Here is a 21,321-nt window from a genome sequence, read left to right on the forward strand (position 1 = left end):
CAGGCAGGCATAACTTGCGCGCGCCGGCCGGCTTCCAGAACGCCATCCCCCGGCACAGCCGCTGTGCCGGAGGACTCGGGACTGCCCTCGAACCGCTGTCCCGGCCCCGCCCCAGCCCGCCCCTTTTTCAAAGCCCCGGGACATACGCGCGTCCCGGGGCTTGTGCTCGGCGTGCGCAGGGGTAGGTTTTAAAGGATTATATTCAAAAAGGTATAACAACCTGTAAATCAAGTACAGAAAAATTCTAATTAGGCAAATTTTTGTTATACTTCTTTATTAACTGTTTTTGATCCATAATAAAAACTAAATTAAAAAACAATATTCTAATCACAGTCACAAATCAATAACTACAGATTATATACAGCTTCAATTACCTTTTACTGTATCGTTCTGACTGCAAAAATATTTTCCGAATTTATATACAAATAAATTAAAAAAAATCTACTGTGCCATATCTTGGTTTTTGGAAAGAGGTCAATTTTCATTAGCTTGCATTTTGCAAAGTATGAAGGCTCTTTTGTGCCCCAGGACCCTGTGGCCATTTTTCACAAGTAGTTTCCCTTTGAAAATTGCCTACAAAGTAGACAAACACAAAATGCCTGCATACTGTGTGCCTGCTTTATTTGGGGGAAGCAGCATGGGGTCAGAACAACGTATGTGTATCTGAAAATCCAAATGTATATGTGCTATTTATTCTTTGCACCTAACAGAGGGGTGGATTTATCAAAATGCGGTAAGTACCACATGCGATAGCAAAAGGGGCGTGTTTTATGCTAATATAGCATTAATTGCAATTTGTGCTAATTACCTGTGCGAAGAGCTAAGTTAGCGCAAATTGCAATACCATTTCAGATTCTGTGATAAGTGCCTGACCTGTTGTATTTCCTGCATTCAACCACTGGGGGACCATTTTTAATGATCAGAGAGAGAGAGAGAGGCTGGCCATAATATCATGGCCCATACGTAGGTATTTCTATCCCTATGGTAGGCCCACCTAGTAACTCGAGGTGGGGATTAGGTAAGAGTGTAGGGGTTAGGGGCCACTTTGACATTCTACGTGATACCTACGAACAGAATGATGGTCTCTTGCTGGCCTTCGGAGTGAGGAAACTCACTCCAAGATGAGATTTGGGCAAGGTTCTCTCAACCTAGCTTGATGTTAGAGAACCTTGCCCAAATCTCATCTTGGAGTGAGTTTCCTCACTCCGAAGGCCAGCAAATCTTCACAAGAGACCACCGTTCTGTTCGTAGCTATCACGTAGAATGTCAAAGTGGCCCCTAACCCCCTACACTCTTACCTAATCCCCACCTCGAGTTACTAGGTGGGCCTACCATAGGGATAGAAATACCTACCTATGGGCCATGATATTATGGCCAGCCTCTCTCTCTCTCTGAACCTGTCAATTCAGCTGAAATCGGACTTACAGGAGACATCGCAAATGGCAATGAAACCTTACCGCACGGTCACGGCAGCTATCGCACAGCCCAACACAATCGAAAGAGGTGTAGTTAAAATCGGCATTATGGCTGTGCAATAGCTCTTCACAGACAGGCTAACCCAGCCCACTCTCCGCCCCTAACTCCTCCTATTTTCGGAATTTGCATCGCACCATACGATATGGTGCGATCGCATGCGGTAAACACGTTTTCGCATGCGGTAAGGGCCTATTGCATGCGTTAATGGGGCTTTTCGCATGCGATAAGCCCTTAACGCATGCGAAAACACCTTATCGCATTTTGAAAAATGACCCCCAGAATGAGGTCTTGTAAAATGTGTGTGTACTCTTAGTCACTCCGAGGGGACAATTTTCAAAGGGCAATCCCACTAGGTAACTACTTAGTTTACTTGGCTACATTCCTTTGAAAAGTGTCCTGCAATGATATCTCACAGCTACAAGTTGTAAAAGTTTGTCAGATAAGGAGTGATATCCTGCAAGCAAAGTCAATTTTTGTTTTATTCTTCATTGGTTCTCTACCATCCTGGATAGATAAGCATGAAAGAGCCTATACTTAATCCAGAACCCAGTTCCCGCTATGTCATACCATCATATAAGGTATCAGCAAGCCTGTGATACTTGTGGTGTATTTTAACCATGGTTGGCCTTCTCTATCATTTACCTCCTAAAAGTCTCTGGGGTTTTTTTTTTGTATATTTCTATGCAATTAAAACCAACCAATATGCATTTGTAACTACTGGTCTTGTTTAAAATTCTCTCATTTCTTCGATCCTGATATCATTACTAATGATAGAGAAGTTCGGCAGCGGTTACAATATACCACGAGCATTACAGGCTTGTTGATTCCTCATATGATTTATACGTAAGAGTAAACATTGTACCTTTTTACAGTTTTCTTGGTGCTTTGTCCTATTTTTAAGACATTCAATATTTTACAACATATTGAGCTAGAATACTACATATCCTGAAGTTGAGTTACATATAAGTAAATACAAGTTTGGGCTCAGTATTCAAAGAATGCTGCTGAATATAACTGGATAAGTGCTAGTTAACCGGATAAATTATATCCAGATAATGTTAGATCTGCTATTGAGCTGGTCTAATTTATTCGGTTAACTTAACAGGAAAAGGATGAATAGAGGCACTTATCTGGTTATGATAACCGGATAAGTTGCCCCGCTTTGATCTGCCCATTGCCCTCCCCCAAGATATCCGGCTATCTTCTTAACTGGAAAAACACATATCAGCTAAATGGCGGTCACTGAACATAGCCAGATATTCAGTGGCTGCCACTTTGCCTGATAAGTCCTATTTAACCGGCTACATAGCATTTGAATATCCCGTTTATATTTAAAAATTTAATAGACAGGCATATTGCCACTCCCATCCCCAATCTGACTTTGCCTACAAGAATGAATCTATTTTTTATGCTGGTAATAATAGAAGCAGAGTGAAATATGCATGTGCTTTTTGCCTGCTTTATGGGGTAAATAAAAAAAAACAAAACTGGGTATACCCGCATAACTTCTAAAGTTATGCAAATATATCGAGACTAAGCTTTTAAAAATTTACTTCTATATGTGATTGGCCAATACTGCAGCCCCCCCTGGAAGTCTCTCTGAAGATTGCTTCCCCATAGTCACTGCCCCGCACAAATCCTAGCATTTCTATTTCTTTCATCTCTGCTCCAGAGAGTTTCCCATTTCTATGACTTTGCAACTGCTTTTTAGAATCTTTTTCTGTGAAGCTATTTATCCGTGATACCATTTGATTGCTCTTTGCTCACTCAGGGGCCGACACAATAAGACGTGCATTGAAAACAGAAGCTTGTATGGAGCGCCTATTTTTCTAATGAGCATGCAGCCACATCCCCTAGGTTCTCGCTGCAGTATTTAAATGAGGGGCTGCATAGAAAAGGATGCCCTAGGGGAGAAGTGTGCGTCCCTAGTGCTCAAATGCATCGGGCACCCACGGTGGTAATGGGTGCTTAATACCAGCATCTGGTTTTATCCTGTTTCTTCTGGATGATTTTGCTGAGGTGGCTGAAGATGCCCATAGCTAAGCATCCCTTGCCTTGGGCATCTAAATTGTGCATCCAGAATAATTTATTTTTTAAAATCAAGCTACTGTACATTTATTTTTCAACACCACAAGCAGTCAGTTTAAGTGTCACAATAATACTAAGTAGGAGGAACCACAGAGGACCATATTTTTAAATTTCTCATGAGCCCTTGATTTGCAGATTTACTTTATGCCACATCCAAGGCTGGAGTTAAATTGAAAAGTGTGCGTTGGGCACCAAGCGAGTTTCTGCATCGGGGAATAATAGCTAACAGTCTCATCTACATGGAATTTACATGTGAAGTGCGCTACTGACTATGCATTCGTTTGGGTGCTAGTCTAGTGCGTCCAAAACGTATGTAAACCTGTGCGCTAGGCCGGGCACATTTTATTGTATTGGCCCCTCAGTGCTTGACTTTTTTTTTTCTTTAAATTCCAGAGAAAAACAGTCAGCTAGCCATGATCAGTGGTCCCATAAACCTGCATGTAAGAGAGTCACTTTCACAAGCACAATAAAATGTATAACTTGGAAACTTTTGTGAATCCATTGTTCTTAACTTCTGATTAATTTTTTTTAATCACTGAGCTATACTCTTATCCAACTTTGTTCTGTCTGCTCAAAGGAAGACTTGCCAATAACATATTTTAATAAGCTCAATAAAACATTTGAACTGGAAACTGTATATGATTATAGTATAGTTTAAACAATTTGAATACAATTAAAAGAACTGAATACAAGTGAATTCTCACATTGTTTTAAACATGGGACATTGCCCCATAAAGACACTTTAACCTCATTAATCTATGCAAACATGAATGAAAGCTATTTTTAATTTTGAGCAGGGACTTCTAAATGTAAAGTTAACAGATCAAGGCACAACAAAGAAGCCATATTATAATGAACAAGTGTGAAATTTATATCTCATTGACTACTCTTCTAATTTACTTATTAATTTTAAATGCAAACACAACATCTTTCCTTATTTTTTGTGTGATGGCATTAATCTTAGCAAAATTCATTATCAGAGGATTCTGCTGGCGGAGGATGGGGCAGCCGGTTATTTTTTTATTGTTTAAACAAATCAGAATACCCTAAATATTCATATGTATCCTCTGCTTTACTAAATTATTCTTTATACAGAAAAATTCCATTAAAATTTGGAGATCTGCTTCTGCACTTTGAAATCTTCTTGGCTTAAGTTGTTCATTCAGTAGTTATCACACCCTTTGTTCTTGTTTCTTTCAAGGCTGCTGCTTTTGCTGTTTCTGCTTAGACTTCTTCAGCATATGAACCTTCAATAAACCAAGGTGGGAAAGATATTTAGAAATAAAAAGTAGAGTTATGAAGGCAACAGGCAGTGATAGCTACTATTTGTAAATATCAGACTATTTATTTGTAAATGTTTTCATGGAATTTAGTATTTTTTTCATTGATGCACACTGATGGGCTATATGCTTCACAGTATAGCTTGCATACATCACTTACATTTGGGGCCCAATGCACTAAAATGTGCTAATAGTGGGCATTAACCTCTGTAAATAAATGTGGTGTTTATTGTGTATCTATTGTCAATGAGATGCAAATGAGGCATGCACCCCACAGATGCTAAAGTATATATGTGGAATGTGTCACAGAAACATATCTCTCCCTTAACTACAGTTTCATTTTTTACATTAAATAATTAAGCAGACTAAGGGGCCTCATTTTCCATGCCGCTCGCACGCGACAAGGGACCTTTCGCATGCGAAAAGTCCCTTATCGCGTGCGATACCAGGATGGGGGTGGAGTCAGCCCCGGAAGAGGAGGAGTCGGGGCATCACCGGGGCCGACTCTGCGCCGACGCCGCGGACAGCCTTTTCGCGGCAGCTTTCACTCCCAATAGCTACACCTCCTATGGTGGTGCTATTGGGTGCGAAACCGGCAGTGATCGCACCGCGACGGTGCGATCGCTGCCGGCTAGCACAGGCCCTCCCTCCGTTTCGGCCCCCGCCCCTCATCTTCTAAAGTGTCGCAGGCCTGCGATACTTTAGAAAATGAGGCCCTAAGAGAGAATTTGAAAAGTAGCTTGCCACAGAAACAAAACCAATAATACCTTTTTCAAGTGCATTTGAAGCAAAAAAGCCTGTGAAGGAGTCAGTGGGGCTGCCAAATGACAGAGGGGTAAATGGGGTGCTCAGGGAAGACAAGGAAATAGACACAACAAAATAAATTCTTAGCCTCTGTCTCTACTGAAGAGGATGTCGGGGTCATACCCACACCAGAAACCTTTTCTGATGGTGATGACTGAGCGACCTAAGGAAATCAATGTGAAACTGGAGAAAGCAGAGTTGCTTACCTGTAACAGGTGTTCTCCCAGGACAGCAGGATGTAGTCCTCATTTAGGGCTCCGTCCAGTGACGTCACCCATATCATGGAAAACTTTTCTGTCAAAGTTTCTAGAACTTCTGACTGGCACACTGAATATGCCCAGCATGCCATGATCCCTATAGCCACAGGGGTCTCCCTTCAGTCTAGTTTGTAGCAAAAGGTGCGAGCGAAAAAATAAAATAATAAAACGTTTTAGACCCAACTCTGCGGGGTGGTGGGTGGGATTCGTGAGGACTACATCCTGCTGTCCTGGGAGAACACCTGTTACAGGTAAGCAACTCTGCTTTCTCCCAGGACAAGCAGGATGGTACTCCTCACATGTGGGTGATTAGCAAGTTACAAGCTGACTCATGTTTGATTTGGACCAACAGCGAACAACTTGTGCAACAGGCACAACAACTGGTGTACTATTGGGAAAAATGAGGCAGCCTGAAATCACAGTAGTTTGGATGTGGAAGGAGTTGGGAATTATACTGGAAATAAGTTCTTTAAGACGGATTGGCCAAAGGCAGAGACTTGTGCTTCCTTGTCTAAACAGTAATGTGCTGCAAATGTGTGAAGAGAGCTCCATGTTTATTATTATTTATTGGTTTTATATACCCACATTCATCAATGATATCACATCGGTTAACAGTAAAACAGTAAACTACGCATAAGATGCGTTTGACATAAAACAGGCGAGAAAAAATAAGCATTATAATGAACACAAGTTGCGTTGTGAACTATATACATTGCAGATATTATATACATTGCACTACAAGAACTAATAAGAATGCTTCAATTATATAGACTGGGAGATGACTGGGTGAAGTTAGATGTAAGCTTTTGTGGGTGGTGTTAGGTATAAGATAGTCGCTGGGTGTAAGCTGGGTAGTGTTAGGTGTAAGCTTTTGTGAACAGCCAAGTCTTAAGTTTCTGCTTGAACATTTTTTGGCAGTCCTCCTGGCGTAGCTCTACTGGCATTGTATTCCAGAAGGCAGGGCCGGCTACAGAGAGTGCACGTGCTCTTGTGCAAGCCAGGTTGGTGTTTTTGGGGGAGGGAATATGAATGGTAGCGAGGTATTGGTGTCTGGTAGGTTTAATTGACTCGTGGAGAATCAATGAATCGTTGAACCAATTCATCTCAGGATTGTGGAGTGCCTTATGTATGATAGAGAGGATCTTATATTGGATTCGGGATGCAATTGGGAGCCAATGTAGTTCCTTTAGTACGGGTGTTATGTGTTCGTTTCTGTGCGTGTTAGTGAGGATCCGGGCAGCTGTGTTTTGTAGTATTTGGAGGGGGTGGATAGAGTTTTTCGGTAAGCCTAGGAGAAGTGAGTTACAATAATCGAGTTTAGAAAATATTGTGGTTTGAAGTACTGTACAAAAATCCGGAGGGTGGATTAAGGGTCTTAATTTCTTAAGTGTGTGCAAGTTAAAGAAACACTCTTTTAATGTGGTGTTGATGAATTTCTTGAGGTAGATGTGCAGATGTCAGCAATAGGTACTGAACGAGAGTGTGCTACTGATGTTGCCATTCCTCTTTCTGAGTGCGCCTTCGCTCGCCCCTGGAGAGGAAGACCTGCTTTGTCGTAGCAGAATTCGATAGTCTGCTAGCTAGTTGGAGAGAGTTTGTTTGCCCACTGCAGCCCCCAGTTTGTTTTTGTCAAAAGAAACAAAAACGTTGGGTGGATTTTCTATGGTCAGCAGTGCGGTCAAGGTAAAATGCAAGTGCACGTTTACAGTCCAAGGTGTGTAAAACCCTCTCACCCTGGTGAGAGTGAGGCCTTGGGGAAAAAAGTGGGCAAGATTATAGACTGATTAAAGTGGAAGTCGGTAACCGCCTTGGGAAGGAATTTTGGGTGAGTATGGAGGGACCACTCTATCATGTAGGAACCTTGTATAGGGTGAGTATGTGACAAGTGCTTGTAACTCACTAACCCTTCGAGCAGATGTAATGGCTACGAGGAAAAGGACTTTCCAAGTGAGAAATTTAACATTGCAGGAGTGCAAAGGCTCAAACGGAGAACGCATGAGCCTCGTAAGTACTACAATTAGGTCCCACTCAGTGACTGGTGGACGTAGAGGGTGCTTAAGTTGTAAGAGGCCCCTCATAAACCTACTGACGAGGGGTTGCGCCGTAACCGGGGCATCCCCTACTTCCCTGTGGTATGCTGAGATGGCACTGAGGTGTACCCTCACTGAGGAAGTCTGGAGACCAGATTCTGAAAGGTGCCAGAGATAGTCCAAAAGAGATGGAGTGGGGCAGGAAAAAGGATCTAAACCTTTTTGTGTGCACCATATGGTAAACCTTTTCCACTTAGAGAGAGAAGATTTTCATGTGCAAGGCTTACGTGAAGCTACAAGCACTTGAGAAACATCAAATGAAAGGTTGAGCGGTTGCAAGATCAAGCTTTCAACATCCAGGCAGTGAGGGATAGGGACTGAAGGTTTGGATGGCGTAACATGTCTTGGTTCTGAGTTATGAGAGTGGGCACTGAGCCCAGGTGAACGGGTTCTGTGATCGAGAGGTCGAGAAGCATGAGAAACCACACTTGTCGAAGCCAGTATGGGGCTATGAGTATCATTGACCTTTTGTCCTGTCGTAGCTTCACGAGAGTCTTGGCTATGAGTGGTATCGGGGGATACGTGTATAGGAGGCCTTTGTTCCAGGGGCGAGTGAAGGTGTCCAAATTTGTTTGGTTGTCTGTGCAGGGAGCAGAATCTGTCCACTTTGTGATTCAGTTTGGATGCAAAGAAGTCTATTATTGGTGGACCCCAATGCTGAAAGATTCTGGTCGTTACTACTGGATCCAGAGACCACTCGTGCTGAGGCGCTCTGCTAGTACGTTCTGTATGCCTGCTAGATATGTGGTCCGGAGATGCATGGAGTGTGCAAGGGCCCAGTCCCAGATCTGTACGGCTTCTTGGCATAGGAGATAAGAGCCTGTGCCGCCCTGCTTGTTCAAGTACCACATTGCAACCGTGTTGTCTGTTTGTATAAGAACAGTCTTGTATGAAAGGCAGTCCTTGAATGCATATAGCGCATAACGAATAGCTCGAAGCTCTAGGAAGTTGATCTGAAATGTTGCTTCGAATTGTGTCCAAGTACCTTGAATTTGGAGGTCGTTCACATGCGCTCCCCAACCCAAGGTGGATGTGTCTGTGGTCAAAGTCATCTGTGGAACTGGTTGCTGAAAAGGTAGACCTGTTAGCAAGTTGACTTTTTTCGTCCACCAGAGAAGCGATAGCCATAACTGGTGGGTCACTTGAATCTGGGATGAGAGCGCCTAAGTGGCTTGAAGCCATTGATTTTTAAAATCCATTGAGTTATTCTCATGGCCAGTCTGGCCATAGGAGTTACGTGGACCGTGGAAGCCATGTGGCCCAGCAACGTTAAGAATTGATGGGCTGAGGCTGTCTTCTTTGTGCGCAGAGATACAGCTAGTCTGGAGAGTGTGTCTGTGCGGTCATTGGGCAGGAAGGCCTTTGCCACTGTGGTGTCCAAATCTACTCCGATGAAAGTTAAGAGGTGAGATGGGAGTCAGGTGGGATTTTTGGTAGTTGATGAGAAATCCCAACGAGTGCAGTAGATTGTTAGTAAGCTTGAGCGCTTAGAGAGCTCCTTGCTTGGATTGGCTTTTGATGAGCCAGTCGTCTAGATAAGGAAAGACATGTATGCTGTTCTTGCGTAGATGGGCCGCAGCTACTGCTAGGCACTTTGTAAATACCCGGGGTGCCGAGGCAAGTCCGAAAGGCAGGACCCAGTACTGAAAATGTTAATGTCCCACTAGGAAACGCAGGTACTTGAGGTAAGGTGGGAATATGGGAATGTGAGCGTAAGCGTCTTGAAGATCCAGAGAACAGAGCCAATCTCCTGTTTGCAGAAGGGGAAGCATGGTGCTCAAGGATACCATCCTGAACTTTTCATAGAAATTTGTTGAGATTGCAGAGGTCTAAGATGGGGCGGAGGCCGCCTGTTTTCTTTGGAATGAGGAAATAGTGGGAGTAGAAACCTTTGCCCTGCTGTGCCCAGGGAACAGGTTCCACAGCCCTGACGCCCAGAAGGGTGGACAGTTCTGACTCTAGAAGACTCGTGTGTAAAAGTTTTTTGAATCCACAGAGGATGTGGTGGTGAATCCTGGGATACCATGAGAAAGTTTAGACAATATCCCTGGGCTATGATGGAAATAACCCATTGGTCTGTGGTAATGGTAAGCCAATTGGTTATGAAGTGATGGATTTGACCTGCTACTGGAAAATCTGGTTCAAGATTTGTGGAGGGGCTGCTGTTCTCTGAAAATGTTTCAAAATCCAGATGCTGGGCCTGTTTGTGGAGGAGGATGAGGTCTGGAAGTTTTAGGCTGTCGAGGATGCCCTCTGTGAGATGGCCTAGCTGTTCTCACATGAGATGTAGGTGGGTAATATCTGCATGGGCGATAAAATGTTTTTTTAGGGTCCCTTCTGGCTGATCGTCTCGCAGTTGAAGGGACCTCGGTAGTCACCATTGATAACTGGCGCAGGGTTTCACTGTGTTTCTTTCAATTGAGCCACTGCGTCTTGTATCTTGTCGCCGAATAGGTTTTCACCGGTACATGGCAAATCGGCAAGTTTGTCTTGGCCAGACCCACCTTCTGGCACTGATTCCTGTCACTGACATGCGGGAAGCTGTTTCAAAAGAGTCATAAGCAGCATGAACCTCATGTTTCCCAGCCTTAAGGCTTTTCTGTAGTATGGCGTTGAATCTTACTGTTGTTGGGGAAGAGAGTCGGCTATTCCCTGAACCTGCTTCCAGAGATTCCTTTGATACTGTGTCATGTAAAGTTTGTATGCAGCTATGTGTGACACTAGCATGGAATCCTGAAATATCTTGCGACCCAAGATATCAAGGAATTTTTGGCCCTTGCCAGGAGGTGTTGAAGAGTGTGGTCACAGTCTTCTGGCTTTCTTTTGTTCAGATTCAACGACCACCGACTGATGGAGCAGTTGTGGTTTTTGGAATCCAGGAATATATTGGACCAGATAAGTTGCATCTGTCCTCTTATTTACTGGCTGAACAGCACAAGGGTGCTCCCAGAGATGATGTTGCAGATCCACTAGCACTTCATGTACAGAGAAAGCCATGACTTCTTTTGGAGCATCAACAAATTGGAGAACTTCCAATTTTTTATGGCGTGTGTCCTCCTCTGTAATCAGATCAAAGGGAATTGTTTTTGACATCTCCCTATCAAAATTGGCAAAGGAGAGATCTTCTGGAGGATATTTTCTCCTTTCTTCCGGAGGAGATGGTTCTGATAAGATGTCCTCCATGGATGTGTTAATGTCAACATCTTTCCATGAGTCAGAAAAGGTCTCTAGTCGAGATCCTGAAGGAGGGAAGAAGGTTGGTACGGAAGGACGTGTTGGCACCGATGGATCCTTCGATGGCCTCGATGGAAGATGCGGTGGCACTGATGTTTGTTTCGATGGCACCGGAGGCATCGATGGGAAAACGAGGACCTCTCAGTCCCGAGAGCCCTGATGGACCAGGCATCGGTTCTGGCATCGGTGAAAGGGGACTGGAATCCGTGGCTTCATCGTCTGAGGACCTCGGAATGGGACTCTGTGTTTTCAGAGGCTTTGTGGGTTGCTCTGGCATCGGCGGCCCGGGTTGTGTTGGAAGGGCACCGATGAGTGTATCAAGTCTGGTCAGCAACGGTGCAAATATCGATTGCTCCGGTGCTGGTATGGAGGCCGGCATAGATGGCTGTAGATCTTGGATAGCATTGAGCACTGCCTGGCAGATAAAACTGTCCAGTTCCTCCCTGAAAGCTGGTGTAGATATCACAGCTACAGGGGGTGGCAGGCTAGGCGCTACTGGCACCTCCACAGAGACTTGTGTGGGCTCAGTACCCAGCACCGATATCAGTGAGGATCATCTTGGTTTTTCAGGTGGAGAGGGTGTTAAAGGCTCCTCTACCCATGTCCTCTTTGCAAGCGGCTCAGTAGCCATCGAGGCTGATGCGGTATCGGTGCCGGCACCGGGAGCAGACTTGCCTCTGTGCCGGTGTTTCCCTTGGTGCTTTGTCTGGTCTTTCTCCAGCACAGAGGTAGATGATATAGATGCCTTAGACGGAGTTGGTGACGGACGGTTGCCGCTGCCCTGATGCTCCTGGCGAGATTTGATGACTAATTTCTTCGATGCTCCTGCCGGTGATGATTGGGTGGACGTCAATGGAATCAATTTAATTTTAAACAGGGTCTCCATCTTGTCGAGGCGAGCCCACCTACCCTTCGGAGTCATCTGGGCACAACTTGGGCAGTGAGAAACGTCGTGTAATGAGCCGAGGCACAGCACACAGACATCATGTGGGTTGGTAACTGACATGGTACAGGGGCACTCCGGACATTTTCTGAAACCTGTTGCCAAAAACAGGAACTGACCGGGGACAGTGAACTTTACTCATTGAGCGATGAAAAACACTACCGCGATGGGAGATCCTTATGAGGGAACTTTTTAAATGAAGTAATTTTCAAGTTTTTTCTGAGAAGAAAATTGTGTGAGAAAATTCTCACAAAGCAGCTAACCGCAAGGCAAACTGCAGCGAGGAAAAAAAAGAGACTGGCTACAGGGATTATGGCATGACAGAAAAGTTTTCCGTGATAGCGCTCCGTCTGCTGACGTCACCCACATGTGAGGACTACCGACCTGCTTGTCCTGGGAGAAATATCTTTACTCAAGAGACAACAGATACAAATCCATCCAATAGAGAAGGAAACAAAAGAGAAAAAAAAATATAACAATATGGAAATCTGTCAACAAGTAAAAACTGAAATACAAAAATTCTGCCTCTTGGTGTTTATGTACCCATCCCAACCCTAGTTCACCATTGAAAGCCAAACATAAACAACCAGGTCAACGCTCTCTCACACCACCATTCACACTATCCACATATTCATCCACATTCAACTATGCAGTGCTTGAAATGCCACAATCGAAGATTGAGCTTTGACTGGTATTTTAACCTATACGCATATGCCATATAGAGATAAAGCAAATCCTTCCACTTAAGAAGGAGTTGTCTGAATCAGAAATAACTATGCATATTAAGAAATTAAAACTGTCCAAGGCCGCTGGACCTGATGGTTTGGGAAATGAATTTTACAAAATTTTAGGTCCCTCCTTAGCACCAACTTTGCAAGCTACATGTATGGAAGCAATTTCTACAGCTAAAATGCTTGGAAGAATAATCATTAACAACGGCAGGTCTATGACAGATCCTATGAGCCAAAGCACCAGAAATAGCCGACCAAGAGTTTCAGGGGATGAAAGGCAATCCTTAAATGGGATTGCTAGCTCAAACACCCAAGCAGGGAGATAAGCCAGGCCTGAAGCTCATCCATACTGCACCCTGTCAAAGGCAGGGCTATCCATCCTGACTACAGGATAGTTTAGGTGAGCAGGAAGGCACTTTGGACAACCTAGTGAATTGAGAAAAGGTAAAGGCAGAACTGGCCAGAACTTGGTGAAAATATAGGGAAAAGTGATGTATCTTTCCTGACAAGTATACACTAACATATACCATGACTGCCCTAGCTTTTCCTCCCCTCCCCTCTACATTCCAACTGGAAGTCAGAAGGAGCAAAGAACACAAGAATACAGACCACTGGACTGCAGGGATATGAACAAATCACTAGATTGTATATCTCAATCCCAAGCAAAGAACTCACTGCCGATTCCAGTAGGGAGTTACCCATCAAGATAGATCCCTCGGCCTGCTTGGAACAGCTCAAACTGAGCGAATCCCCTAGGGAAGACATCTTGAAACACTCCACCAAGAGACAGGAAGCCGGGGTACCGCAAGTGCAGACCCCTGTCGAACAGGATTTCTTCATTGGTCTGGAAACCCTAAGGGTACCAGGGCAGGGTCGGTGTGATCTTGGAACAGACTGCCATGACCTTGGCGTAGGTATTAATACCTCAGCCATGATTACATACAATTCACCCAAGGAAGTACGTGGTCCAGTAAATGGAACAATCGTTGCATAAACCAGAACTCCCCTATCTGCAGACAGGGTTATCCCTAAAATGGGGAAGTATAGCTTGTAAACCACTGCAACCAAAGAGTATCTCCTCTATTGCGGGGTCCCTCATCCCCCAACTCCCTCAGCCATAGAGATGGCAATAGGTTGAAAGGCATACTTGCCAATTAGATGGATTAGAACACTCCTCATTGAGATAGGATCCCTGAAGCGAGAATGACTGGCAATAGTGGTCCTTATCAAAAAATGCACATTGAGCTCAGCAGGTATCAAAGGTGATTCCTGGATGGGAGAAATCCCTAATCTTCACCGGAATGGTGCCCTCGCAAAATAGACCTGCTATGCCTTAGGACATCCTAAGGAGAGCGCTACCAATTGACCAACTCTTGGAATCCACGAGGAACCGAAAATGACCACCAGTCAAAAGCAGTGACATCCCTTCTCCGGGAAATGGAGAACGAGAGACACCCCTTGTAGGGGTAGATAACCGGGCGTCCAAAGGAGAAACCATAAGGGCTGCTGTGGAGTCTCCCCTTCCTGAAGGGACAGGAAAGTAACAGGAATAGGGGCCTCCTGATCCCAAAAAACTGTTTAATTCTCCAGTTGAGAATTGAGTTACAATCGCTGAGATTCAGAAGCACACAATCTGCCAACTGGCAGCTACCTTCAGATGGGGTAGGCCACCACAGTAATCAACGGAAGGACCCCAGCAAAAACTGTCTAATGATTTATTTATTTAATTGAACATTTTTATAGACCGACATTCGTTGGGGAACATCATATCTGTTTACAAAGAACAAAATGTAGCAAACTGGCTTTACAGAGAACTATGAACGGGATTATGAACAGCTTAATAACTAGCTATTTAGAACAGTAAGGGGTTACAGCTTGTCAAAGTCAGGGCATATAAACAATAGCTTAAAAACTAGCAATTTGGAACAGTAAGGAGTGACAGCTTGTCAAGATAATCAAGGCATAAATAGTCATACAACATAACACTGTAATTAGAGTCAAAGTGATGTGGTGACAATATTTACAATAGAGGGGAAAGCACGAGGGGAATGGTGAGTTAGGGGCTGTATAAGGTTAGCATGGTGTGGGGTGTGGCAAGATTGGAAACAAGGGAAGGAGTGGGGTAGGAGGGAAACTAGTTGGGCACTTTGTGAGGGAGGGGCGGTTCATGTATATGCCTGTTGAATAGCCAGGTCTTTAGGTTCTGTTTGAATTTCTTTGGGCAGAGTTCTTGGTGTAGATCAGTAGGCATGGTGTTCCATAGTGCAGGGCCTGCAATGGAGAGTGCACGGCCTTTGGTGGAAGAAAGGTTTGTAAGTTTAGGTGATGGAGTGTGTAGAGTTGCCAGGTATTGGTTTCTAGTGGGTTTTGCAGAGGTGCAAAATAGTAGAGAATCATTGAACCAGTGCATGTTTTGATTGTGTAGGGATTTGTGGATGAGCATAAGGGTCTTGTATATGATCAGGGATGTGATGGGAGCCAGTGCAGTTCTTTGAGTACTGGGGTGATGTGATCATTTCTGTGGGTGTTGGTGAGAATACGGGTGGCGGCATTTTGGAGCATTTGGAGGGGTTGGGTTGAGTTTTTGGGATGGCCTAGCAGGATGGCATTGCAGTAATCAAGTTTCGACAGAATAGTGGATTGAAGAACTGTACGGAAGTCGCTGAAATGTAGTAAAGATTTCAGTTTTTTTTAGAGTGTGAAGTTTGAAAAAGCCATCTTTTAGGGTGGAGTTGATGAATTTTTTAAGGTTAATTTGGTTGTCCAGTGAAACGCCAAGGTTGTGTACATATTATGAGAATGAAATGTTGGAAGGTGGTGTGTAGAGTGGGGGAGCAGTTGATGTTGATGTTTTGGGGCAAAATAGTTAAGAGCTCGGTTTTAGTTGTATTGAGAGCAAGGTTGATATTGGAGAGTAGGTTGCTGATTGCCAAGAGGGCAAATTCCCAAGTCTTAATGGCATTGGGCAAGGTGTCAGTCACAGGTATGAGGATCTGGACGTCGTCCGCAATTATAAAATGTGGAAGACCAAGTTCCGAGAGGAAGTGGCAGAGGGGAAGTAGCTATATGTTAAATAAGGTGGAAGACAATGAGGAGCCTTGTGGGATGCCTTGTGTCAGATTGATTGGTTTGGATTCGTTGTTTCCAATTTTAACTTTCTATTGCCGCCTGTTTAGGTATGATTTAAACCATTGAAGAGGGACCCCAGATATTCCTATTTCTCTGAGGTGCTCAATTAGAATGTTGTGGTTGACAGTGTCGAAGGTGGAAGATATGTCTAGGAGGGCCAAGATGAACGAATGGCCTTTGTCTAGGCCTTTCAGGAGGTAGTCAGTTAGTGCGATAAGGAGGGTTTCAGTGCTGTGGTGTTTCCGGAATCCGTATTGAGATGGGAAGAGGATGTGATGTTCATCTAAGTAGTCAGTTAGTTGTCGATTAACTGTTTTTTTCTAAGATTTTTGCTATAAACGGTAGGTTGAAGTTGGGGCTATAGTTAACAGGGTCAAGGGTAGGTTTTTTTTAGTATGGGTTTTACTATAGCTTGCTTAAGTGGGTTTGGGACTGTGCCAAGTGAAATGGAACTGTTTATAATGTTGGATATGGGTTGGGAAATATTAGGGATGGTCAGGAGGGCTTTGGAGGGGATATTGTCTGAAGGGTGAGATGATGGTCTCATATTCTTTAGGATGGATTCCATTTCTGATGATGCAGTGGTCTCAAGTATTGAGTCGGCAGTAGGGTTGATTGCTCGGGTTTTTGTGGGCGCAAGGGTTGTTGAGAAGCGTGACATAAGTTTGGCAATTTTATCATGGAAAAATAATGCAAGGCCTTCACATTTGGTCTTGTCATCTGCGTCTGGCGTGGAGGTGGGGGATGTTTTGGTGAGGGTAGTAACGTATTCAAAAAGGGCATGGGCATTAAATTGGAGTTGATGGATTCTTTGGGCATAGAAGTCTTGTTTGGTTTTGTTTATGGTTTCTCTGTAGATGTGAAGGAGGGATTTGAATGTTGCCAGTTGAGACAGAGATGGTTGTTTGCGCCAGCTCTTTTCTTGCTTTCTTAAGTTGTGTTTCATGGTTTTGAGTTCAGAGGTATACCAAGGTTTTTTTTGTGTTATTTAAGGGGTCAATTTCTATGGATTGAGTAGGGCAAATATAATTGGTAACAGTGTTGGTGAGGTGATTTCATGATGCAAGGACAGAGTCAGAGTCGGTCAGGTCTAGTTTGCCAAGTTCATTAGAAAGGGCTGTGATTAAGTCATCCCTTTTGCAGGGTTTCCTGAATTGGAAAGTTTTCTTAGTGCACGTAGGAGTGGTTGAGGTTTTTATGGAGCAGGTGCTTTCAACGAGGAAGTGGTCGGACCAGGGGATGGGTGTACATTTTGGGGGGTATGGTTAGATTAGAGAGTTGGTAAAGATGAGATTTAGAGAGTGGCCAGCCTTATGTGTGGGGACAGTTATTATTTGCTTGAAGCATAGGGTGTTAAATGATGCTAGAAGGGCGTCGCAGGAAGGTGGTAGAGGTACAGTGTCAACATGATGGATGCTGCTGTCCCTCGGTCTTGGCATACAAGGAGAGGCAACAATTCGAAGAATCGAGGCTTCCATTTGGTGATAATCTTCAAGGGATGGAGCACCAGGGGCTTCCCCACACGGGATTTGTGACCCAAGAGGGTTTGAAAGACATATTTCACTTCTGAGGAAGAAGAAAACTCCCGACACTACCCTCCTGATGTCAAGGGTCCAACCAGGAACGCAGTTCTATGGCTGCAGCACACAACCTGTTGTGCTCGCCGCGAGGGAAACACACATACACACCCATACAATAGAGGGCAACTGGAAGAATAGAGTCCTCTACTGTAAAAGCATGCTACTACTCATACAAGGGTATCCCATCGTACGGATGGTGGCCACCTAGGAACCCACTTCTGTGCTTGTGGGTAGAATCCCACTGCCCAGCGAGGACCAATCACCACCTGTTAGAGTCATTGGCTGCGTGCTGCCAAAATGCAATCACAGAGTGTGTGATGATGCCTTCTTTGCCAGTGCTTCCCAGCACTTTGTGGTGCAGAACTGACAAGGAGGCTGATATCTTGATGTGACAATGACAGAACCCTCGCATGGCTGAGTACTGAACAGACAGGAAAAATACCACCTGCCATCACCAGAGGCTCTTGGAGCAGAACCCTTGCCGTACTCGACTGTGCATCCTGTGCTCCACTGTCAGACTAATGCCCAGTGGAGTGAATAGGAACAGTGTGATGACGGCATCCCAGAACCAGTGGGTCTCTGGTTATGGCATGGTGGTGGGCGGCTTTCTATGATGTCGCCCTCTCCAGTATCTGATAATGCTCCAAGAGGCTGGACACAGCCCATGAAATTGCATTGGGAATGGCTCACCACCATTTCCCTTATGGAACAGCAGCAGCAAAGTCCATGGTGACAGACAGTGCCCATGCTGCTCTGCGGTCTTGTCCTGCGGCATCTGACCACATCCACTGGTGCCCGTGGTGGCAGTGCCCGTAGAGTCAATAGCGCTCTTGCACTCACCAACAATGGATCACATTAACAGCACCAAATAATGCTGCACCCAGGGCTTCAACGGTGCTTGACCATGCCTTAATCAGGTCGATGGTATATAGCGCCATCCCTGGTGCCACATATGCCTGCGGACAGCAATAGCCCAGTGGTACTGAAGAGACCTCGGTGTCCAAAGGCATCGATGCACTGGCGGTAACCAAGGATGCCAGAGGCATCTGTAGGCAGAGGCTCTGCAGCCCCAACATGGCTCTGATACGTCTCATCGATGTCCCAAAATGACTGCTATTGCCATTGATGGTTGCCCTTGGCTCACCTATCTGTCTGAAGGTGTCCCTTTCCAGCAGCTATGGCTGATGATAGCTTGCTAGCGCTCATTAATGGTGCACAAATCCAGACGGGAACTCCGATGTCCCCTGATCCCAAGTAGAAGAGGTTTGTTTTTAATTGTGAATCGTTTATACCTTTCATGTATCTGAAGGTCATAAGAACATAAGAAATTGCCATGCTGGGTCAGACAAAGGGTCCATCAAGCCCAGCATCCTGTTTCCAACAGAGGCCAAACCAGACCACAAGAACCTGGCAATTACCCAAACACTAAGAAGATCCCATGCTACTGATGCAATTAATAGCTGTGGCTATTTCCTAAGTAAACTTGATTAATAGCTGTTAATGGACTTCACCTCCAAGAACTTATCCAAACCTTTTTTGAACCCAGCTACACTACTTGCACTAACCATGTCCTCTGGCAACAAATTCCAGAGCTTTATTGTGAGTTAAGTGAAAAAGAATTTTCTCAGATTAGTCTTAAATGTGCTACTTGCTAACTTCATGGAATGCCCCCTAGTCCTTCTGTTATACGAAAGTGTAAATAACCGATTCATATCTACTCGTTCAAGACATCTCATGATCTTAAAGACCTCTATCATATCCCCCCTCAGCCGTCTCTTCTCCAAGCTGAACAGCCTTAACCTCTTCAGCCTTTCCTCATAGGGGAGTTGTTCCATCCCCTTTATCATTTTGGTTGCCCTTCTCTGTACCTTCTCCATCGCAACTATATCTTTTTTGAGATGCGGCGACCAGAATTGTACAAGGTGCGGTCTCACCATGGAGCGACATAGAGGCATTATAACACTTTCCGTTTTATTAACCATTCCCTTCCTAATAATTCCTAACATTGTTTGCTTTTTTGACTGCTGCAGCACACTGAACCGATGATTTTAAAGTATTATCCACTATGATGCCTAGCTCTTTTTCCTGGGTGGTAGCTCCTAATATGGAACCTAACATCGTGTAACTACAGGAAGGGTTATTTTTCCCTATATGCAACACCTTGCACTTGGCCACATTAAATTTCATCTGCCATTTGGATGCCCAAATCTTCTAGTCTTGCAAGGTCCTCCTGTAATGTATCACAATCCGCTTGTGATTTAACTACTCTGAATAATTTTGTATCATCAGCAAATTTGATAACCTCACTTGTCGATATTCCTTTCCAGATCATTTATATATATATATATATATATTGAAAAGCACCGGTCCAAGTACAGATCCCTGAGGCACTCCACTGTTTACCCTTTTCCACTGAGAAAAACTGACCATTTAATCAGACTCTGTTTCCTGTCTTTTAACCAGTTTGTAATCCACGAAAGGACATTGCCTCCTATCCCATGACTTTTTAGTTTTCTTAGAAGCCTCTCATGAGGGACTTTGTCAAACGCCTTCTGAAAATCCAAATACACTACATCTACTGGTTCACCTTTATCCACATGTTTATTAACCCCTTCAAAAAAATTGAAGCAGATTTGTTAGGCAAGACTTCCCTTGGGTAAATCCATGTTGACTGTGTTCCATTAAACCATGTCTTTCTATATGCTCTACGATTTTGATCTTGAGAATAGTTTCCACTATTTTTCCCGGCACTGAAGTCAGGCTCACTGGTCTATAGTTACCCGGTTCGCCCCTGGAGCCTTTTTTAAATATTGGGGTTACATTGGCCACCCTCCAGTCTTCAGGTACAATGGATGATTTTAATGATAGGTTACAAATTTTAACTAATAGATGAGAAATTTCATTTTTTAGTTCCTTCAGTACCCTAGGATGCATACCATCTGGTCCAAGTGATTTGCTACTCTTTAGTTTGTCAATCTGGCCTACTACATCTTCCACGTTCACAGTGATTTCGTTCAGTTCGTCTGACTCATCACCCCTGAAAACCATCTCTGGAACTGGTATCTCCCCTGAATCATGTCCCCTCTGCGTCTTCTTTCTTCCAGGGTATGCGTGTTTAGGCCCTTTAACCTGTCCTCGTAGGTCATATGATGGAGTCCTACCACAATCTTAGTCGCCTTTCTCTGAACCTCCTCCACTCTGTCTCTGTCCCCCTTGAGATACGGGTTTCCAGAACTGAACACAGTACTCCAGGTTGGGCCTCACCAAGGATCTGTACAAGGGAATTATTACTTCCTCGTACAGATCCTCTTTCTATCCAGTCCAACATTTGTCTGGCTTTTGCAATTGCCCTGTCGCACTGATTAGCCATCTTTAGATCACTAGACACTATGACCCCTTAGTCTCTCTCTTGCTCCATATTTATCAGTTTCATCTCCCCCCAACACATACAGTTCCTTTGGGTTGCCGCTCCCAAGATGTATGACTCTGCATTTGTTTTCATGGAAGCTCAACTGCCATGTTTCGGACCAATTCTCTAGCTTACATAGATCACTTCTCATTCTCTCCACTCCTTCTGGTGTGTCTACCCTGTTACAGATTTTAGTATCATCTGCAAATAGACAGACTTTACCCACAATTTCTTCTGTTATGTCACTCACATATATATTGAACAGCACTGGCCCCAACACTGAACCCTGTGGCACACCAC

At 44.3% G+C, this 21,321-nt stretch overlaps 1 protein-coding gene across 1 annotated transcript in view; it reads right to left on the minus strand.

The window, feature by feature from the left end:
- Window positions 1-2,067: 2,067 nt before the first annotated feature.
- Window positions 2,068-21,321, minus strand: part of DGKQ (diacylglycerol kinase theta) — a 513,416-nt gene continuing 494,162 nt past the window's right edge. The window contains exon 23 of the mRNA XM_029602759.1: window positions 2,068-4,811. Coding sequence (XP_029458619.1) covers window positions 4,761-4,811 — 51 coding nt within the window. The 3' untranslated portion in view covers window positions 2,068-4,760. The remainder of the gene's footprint in view (window positions 4,812-21,321) is intronic.

The sequence above is a fragment of the Rhinatrema bivittatum genome, chromosome 1, assembly GCF_901001135.1.
Source record: "Rhinatrema bivittatum chromosome 1, aRhiBiv1.1, whole genome shotgun sequence".
Classification (NCBI taxonomy): domain Eukaryota; kingdom Metazoa; phylum Chordata; class Amphibia; order Gymnophiona; family Rhinatrematidae; genus Rhinatrema; species Rhinatrema bivittatum.